This window comes from Diadema antillarum, unplaced genomic scaffold (genome assembly GCF_040938485.1).
Source record: "Diadema antillarum isolate AM-2024a unplaced genomic scaffold, OU_Dant_1.0 scf00000040, whole genome shotgun sequence".
Lineage (NCBI taxonomy): Eukaryota > Metazoa > Echinodermata > Echinoidea > Diadematoida > Diadematidae > Diadema > Diadema antillarum.
In genome coordinates, this window is record NW_027270929.1 from 1,490,943 (window position 1) to 1,497,932 (window position 6,990).

Consider the following 6,990-nt stretch of genomic DNA (forward strand, 5'->3'; position numbering starts at 1 on the left):
TCCATGATTTTGCAAGAAATTCTCATTCTCAATTTTTGATACTCAATGATAATGAAAGAAAGCGTATCTCACTCTTGCTTTATACTCACACAAATTGTGTTGATATGTTTATTAACATGAACTTCTCATATATACAATTTGATTCATTCCTCCTCAAGACTACATGATCATAGTGAAAGTCACAGAGAACAGGACATCATATACAAACCAAACAATTTTTCAGACAAGGATCACAAAATAACATTTCATCAATGGAACACAAAGAAGGAAGCTACAACTGGAATTCAATACAAGTAGATGTCAATGAAATACTTCAAAGATACACAAAAGGTCTCAATATCTTTTTTTTTTTTATTCTCAAATCTAATAATTTCATGATTGGTTTTTTTCTACACATTTTGAGCATCTCTAGTATAAATCATTAGAATACAGTGCGCATGGCCAGCAGACAGATTATCAATATTGAAAAGCCTGGCAGAGTCAAGTTGTACAGGTGCTCCTAAAGAATATATGTCAATTATAAAGCAAAAGCGATGAACAAAATACTTATCGAAGTGTTTTTTTCAGGGCCAAGTTCTAGACATGAAGGTTACTTCTGTCATTCCTTGTATCTTCTGACACGGTAACATATGTCAAAGTTCTGTTTCAACAAGATGTTGGATGCTCCTGGCTTTTTACAGCAAGGTTAAAACAGAACGACTTTTCTTCAAGAGCCTGCCTTTGTATTCAGGTGCATGCAAATAATTCTACATGAGGAATGCACATGCAAAACTGAGGGGCTCTACCACCTTCATACTTCATTTTCAAAAACAGCAGCTTCTGGCTTGTTCTTGAAAGAATCTACTGGACTACTGCTCGGTTATTTTTTTTCTCTCATGCAATAGCAAATGTAGATACCCAAGAGCTTAATAAGTTTTGAGTTTAGGGGTTCCTTGCATTATTTTAGTATCGCTTGATGTTGATGCTTTTCCTGAGGGTCATGCACTGCACGTTGTCGATGTTCAGCGACTTGGACTTGATGTCGATGTCCTCCTCGAGGTTGAGCTGGTTGCGGATCAGCCCCTTGAGCTCGGCTTGGGCCTGGGCCAGGGTCATCTGGAGCCGTTCGATGTTGGTGTTGATCTCGGTGACCTCGCCGATGAGGCGGTACTGGACGGGGTCCCTGCACAGCTCCACGTTGGGCCGGTCAGTTCGGTTGTCAAGGCGGGTCTCGGCGAGCTGCTTGGGTCCGATCTTGTCATCGGACGCCTTCTGGAGCTTCTGGATGTTCTCCTCCATCTCCCGGATCTGGCCAAGGACCTGTGGCAGAATAAATCATGTACACATCACTTAGCAGTGCATCATTTGAATAGACATAACTTTTCAACACTAAGGAAAGGGCATTGTAAACTGATCTGAGGTGAGCAAACATTTGAAACTGTAGTCACCAAACAGTCATTTCATTAAAAACAAAAACTACATATCCTAATGCAAGGCCACTTTCAGATTGTTTGCAGACCCAAGGGAAGCCTGTTCATCTTTGTTCAAAAAGGGACTGTAGTTAGATGGTCCAGCAGAATATTCAAAAAAGTGAAAAAGTACTCAGAAAAAGTACTGTTCCTGTATCACCTCACCTATACCATGTTTATGTAAACAATAAAAAAGACTGGATTTCATGTCATTTCCGCAAATCTCATTGCTGTGCATGATCATGTACATGAATACTATTCCCTGCCAGGGTAAAAAATAACCAAAATCAAAGCAGAGCCTAAACAAACAAATAAAACGAATAAGTTAATTGCTGGAGCAGGAGAAAGCCTAGGGAGTCTCCCAGCCCACAGGGTGTCCCAGGCCACTCACCTTGGCCAGGTGTGTCTCCAGCTCGCCCTTGGTCTTGTCCGTCTCCCGGATGCGCTTGCTGAAGGCCAGGTTGGTCTCGTCCACCTGTTGCTGCATGTCGTTGGCCGTCGTGTTCAAAAGGCTGTCCACGACGGCGCGGAGGTCGGCGGCGTTCTTGCGGTCGCGCTCGGCCTTGAGGATGTTCTCGTTGGAGAAGGACTGCCACTCCTCAGGCGTGACCGAACTGCAATCATGGAAAGACAAAAGAATCATGTAGTTTTAAAATTTGCCCGAGGCTCAAATATATTTAGGGGGTTCAGAACATGTTCAGATAACATGTGATGGAACTTGTCATTGAAATCCCTGACCCTGCCCAGTCAACCAGGCTGAGAATTTAGAACATTTGAATGTTTCTCATAGTGACTACCACTTTTGAATTCATATCAAATGAATAGAGTGGTCGAAGTTTCATCGCAAATTTATGCACATTTCGAATGTAATAGAACTTTTTATGTTTGCGAAGTTTTTATGTATTTTCAAAATTGATATACAGCATATCCCTCACAAGTCTCCCATCGACCTATACACAAGTCATCATTAAATAATTATCCTATATTGAAATGGAAAAATGGTAACAAATCATACCCTTGGCATCAGATCATTTCGTAAAGTTGCATAATATAATAAAGACTTTTTGTAGGATTGGGTTTTATTTACATAATGATTGAGCAAAACTAATTCTCACGGAGGGCATGTAAGTCGATGAGAGATCAGTGGGGAAATGACAGCAAAACCTGTAATTCGCCAATGGCTCCTGAAAATATAAATCTTAGAAAATTCCGCAGTTCAATCAGATTCTAATGGAATCTCAAAGTCATTTGGTTCTTTGACTTTATAATTTTTATCGAAGTCAGCCTTAGAATAAAGTGGCATATCACCCAATTAGTCAGAGTGCAGAAGGCATCAGAAACTCACTTTGTTTCGATCCTTGCGACGCCATCCTTGAACTGGAGTGTGGAGTTGTCATCCCTGAGCTCACGGCAGTTCTGGTCGATGCTGAGGGCGCCAAACTTGTCCTTGAGGTCCTTCTCGAGGTAGAAGCGGCGTGACCTCATGATGCGAATCTGCTCTGTGATCTGATCAAGTGTCTTCTGTAGAAGCGCCATCACACCTTGGATCGTCTCGCGCTCCTTCAGCAGGTTCTTCTCAACATCGTCGTGCACAAGGTCGATGCCAATGCGACCCTCTCTGATAGACAAAGTGAAGCAGAATGAATTCATATAATACCAAGATCAACCAAAATGAGCAAATTGAGATGTATATCATCTATTCAAAGTCAGCACAATGGACTCTCTACTGTACATAACTGGTAGGCAACTTTCAGATGTTTGTAAGAGTGACAAAAATGTGTGTTAAAAGACTGCTTCAAACAGAAAAGAACAACAACTGAAATACATTTTCTGGCTTCAAAACTTTTGGTAAACAATAATGAATGTATCACTATACTGTAGACTGAACTAAACTTCTACCATGACCAAGAAGTTTGGGACAGGACATATGAATTCACAATTATTATTTTTTTTTTGTTTTACATTTGTGACTGAAATCTAGGCAATCATTGCACAAACTGGCATCAAAAATATTAATGTTGTACAACTTTGGTAACTGTAAATGGTGTCACACCTCTCCACAGTTGTCTCTCACACATATTTCACACTACTTGGGGGGGGGGGGGGGATCTTGAAAAAAAACATCAGTTACTTCAGTGAGTTATGTCCCGTGACACACTTACCTGAAATTTAGACACTGGTTGACAATGCTCAGGGGCTCTATACAGGCCTCCAGTGCATTCTGTAATCTTGTCTTGTATGCGAGCAGCATTTCAATCTCATCCTTGGTATCTTTGAGTTTCTTCTCCAGCTCATCCTTCCAGTATGTGACATCATCAAGTCTTTGCTCTGAAGGAAAATGAGATTGGATTTAGGATGATGGTTAAAGGGATGGTACAGTATTGGTGGAGATGAGAATTGGGCTTTTAACTTTTTGCGAGATACCAAGAAAACACATATGATATAGTATAGAGCATACCATTTTAAGAGGAATTCAAAGTTTATTTTATGAAAATCGGGTTTTGAATGACTGAAACATCCCAAAATAAAGTGAAACAAAGCGATTGTAATAAAGTGTGGGTCCTACACCTTATTAGAATCGCTCTTTTTTGGATATCTCAACCATTTCAAAGCCAATTTTCATCAAATAAACATTGAATTCTTCATAGAATTACATTCTCTTTCATATTTCATAAGAGGTTTCTCATTATCTCACCAAAAAAATGTTATAAACCTGAAATCAGGTCTCAACAAAAACTATACAATCCCTTTAAAGGGTACCACTATGCAAAGACCTTGTTTTGCTGTACATTGTATGTAACAGATACACGTAATGTATAGTTATCACAACTATATTTATTTTAAAAATTCCAACAAATTTCACAAAAGGACATTTGTGCATTCTTTTGATGGGTTGATGCTCTGTAACTATACATTAATTGATGCAATCAATGTAATGTAGAGCAATACTGCTGGCCCCTGCATGCACCCAGTCGCAATCGCCATACGTGCATCTGTCATAATACAGCTTGTCTTATCATTATGTCTACTATATGTGAATGTGTGTAGCTGATGCTTTACCATTTGTACTGATGCAGTAGACCCAATAATTTAGAAGCAACATGCACTAAATACATTTGTGTAACATCAAAATGCACAGACAAAAGTCACACACAGAATCTATAACCTTGAAACCTGATATACTTGATAAATTCTGGAAACAAAATCAATTATCTCTTGATTTTCTCTGCACAGAAATCACAGCCATGGTATGTTGCAGTCATTTTACATGAATGTAATTTGTAGAGCAACATATCCTTTTTAAACAAAAGTCTTCTTTTACCCATATTTTCCTAAATCTTGATACAAGCAATGAAGATATTTTATCTTCACTGATGAAACTCGAATAACCATTGCGACAAACCAAGCATTTGTGTGTAATACTAGTAGTAACAGGAGAGTCTGATCTCATTGTATTTCTCACTGCCAAGAATTGATATAAAACATGGACCACAGAAAATTGTTCTTGTTAATTACCAAACTTTTTGTTGACATCTCTCTGTGTCTTCTTGGTAGCTTCATCTGTCTCATCAATTAGTCTGTTGCTTTCATCAATCAGTCGTTCAGCACTGGCACGCTGCTTCTCTGCACTGTTATAGTTGGAATGATTTGAGTAGTTCCATTCGCCATGAGTGAAGCGCTGCGGTGGCTGGATGAGTTTGGACATTTTTTCTTCTTTTTTTTTCAAGTTGATGTGACTTCTTTGAAGGCTATGTGGATCTGTGAAGAGATACAAGGAATGGTTAGTAAACATTACAATTTTGAACACTGATCCTTTTAACATGAGTCAATGAGACAATTTATAATTTATAGACCTAAATTTACCTTGCATTATGTGTAGAACCACCTGGTTAATACAAACACAAATACAATGTATAGAAAATGCCCCGAGCTTGGTGGGTGTCCAACACACCAACACTACAGTGAAACCGACAACCCTCTATTATAGCATTGCGTATACAAAACAAACATTCACACATGAGACTGCGCAAGGTGGTTTTGCATTCTTCACTGGGGATTTGAAGATGTCTAAATATTACTGAAAAACCCAATAATAAACAGGATCAACAGCAAAACAATGATACCGTTGATTATAAATGCACACTGAAAAAGCATTACGTGCATTTCACACGTAACGTATTGTCAATGGAGGAAAGGGGTGTCAGTCTCAAAATCACGGCGCAACTGGGCGCGTCAAAATAACACCCCGCACGTTTGAAGCAGTTACCAAGTGTATCTTGGAGTGTGTACTGCAAATGAGTCACATTTTTGATGCGCGCTTGTGAATTCAGAGTGTGTTTTCTTGACATGTGAGTAAAATTTCAGGCAAATTGTGAGATATTTTAAGTTTCTCTTGATAGAACAACACTACGGTGTCGATGTATTGGACACTCACCCATACCCCATAGTACTATAGATCTAACATGTAGGTGTCAACACATCGACACTGTAGAAATTATCTAGTCTACATTGAAACCGACACCCCTTTTATTTTGCATTACGACATTTCGCGTAGGTTAAATTCCTACTAAACGAACATTCGCACATGAGACTACGGAGTACGGGCAGTGGTTTTGCATTCTTCACTGGGCCTGGGGATTTGATGATGTTAAAATTGAAAAACCTGATCAGATCAACAGCAAAACAATGATACCAAAGATTAATGACCCATTGGAAAAGCATTAGAGAAAGTTTGAATAATAGAGTTTCGAGACAATGTCAATGTTCTACGTGCATTTCACAAGACACGTGACGTATTGTCAATGCTAATGGAGGGTAGGGGTGTTGTTTCAAAACTACGGCACAGCACAACTGAGTGAGTGCGTCAAAATAACAACCCACACGTTTGAAGCCGATTCTTGAATCCTTTGACTATTAATACATCATATTTATAGACACGATAAAGAACTAGTAGACCATATCTAATGCATTTATGTTCACGACTGTAGTGTATGTCCATCAATACTCAAATAGCATGGTATGGTCTTCCAAACTCCACCCCATGACCCTGGCCCCGGCACCACGCCACCAGCTTTTTTTTTTTTTTTTCCTTTTCTTTTCTTTAGATGGTCTATTTATTTCTTTATTATACATAAATATCTAGCTAGAAAACCAAACATTTTCGTTCATACTCACCGACAGGAACTTCACTGTTTATGTTCTACGAGGTAGATCTCCTTCCTCACAACTATGCCTGTGAGCAGTTATCTGCACAAATGAATGGCACCAAAAGACCACACTAACATACACAATTCAAGTCGTCTCCAACGCTATAAAACGTATTTGGTACCGTAGGCGCCTGTGTGCATGTGTACCGATAGAAGCTCGATGTTTGTGTCGCGGCATAGCAACAGACGTTGTATTTTCTTTTAGGGGAGTGCATACTTGGACTAAAAATGGTGCGAACATACGGTCACTAATTACCACGACATTATTTTGTTTTTCTTTCATTGATTATGAATGAAAATTCAATAATGATTTAATTTAGCTATCTAGGTAATTT

At 39.1% G+C, this 6,990-nt stretch overlaps 1 protein-coding gene across 1 annotated transcript; it reads right to left on the bottom strand.

The window, feature by feature from the left end:
- Positions 1–228: 228 nt before the first annotated feature.
- Positions 229–6,731, bottom strand: LOC139711934 (tektin-1-like). Its single transcript, XM_071623784.1, has 6 exons — positions 6,624–6,731; positions 4,965–5,207; positions 3,611–3,776; positions 2,794–3,066; positions 1,840–2,062; positions 229–1,299 (listed from the first exon to the last, which is right to left on the bottom strand). The coding sequence occupies exons 2-6, from the start codon at positions 5,152–5,154 to the stop codon at positions 943–945; spliced, it is 1,209 nt and encodes a 402-aa protein (XP_071479885.1). The 5' UTR covers positions 5,155–5,207; positions 6,624–6,731; the 3' UTR covers positions 229–942.
- Positions 6,732–6,990: the final 259 nt, after the last annotated feature.

Coding starts and splice junctions, on each gene's coding strand:
- LOC139711934 (XM_071623784.1), bottom strand. CDS start 5,154: ATGTCCAAACTCATCCAGCCACCGCAGCGCTTCACTCATGGCGAATGG. Junction 2,063..2,793: donor GTCGCAAGGATCGAAACAAA/GTGAGTTTCTGA, acceptor CCATGATTGCAG/TTCGGTCACGCCTGAGGAGT. Junction 1,300..1,839: donor TGGAGACACACCTGGCCAAG/GTGAGTGGCCTG, acceptor ATTCTGCCACAG/GTCCTTGGCCAGATCCGGGA.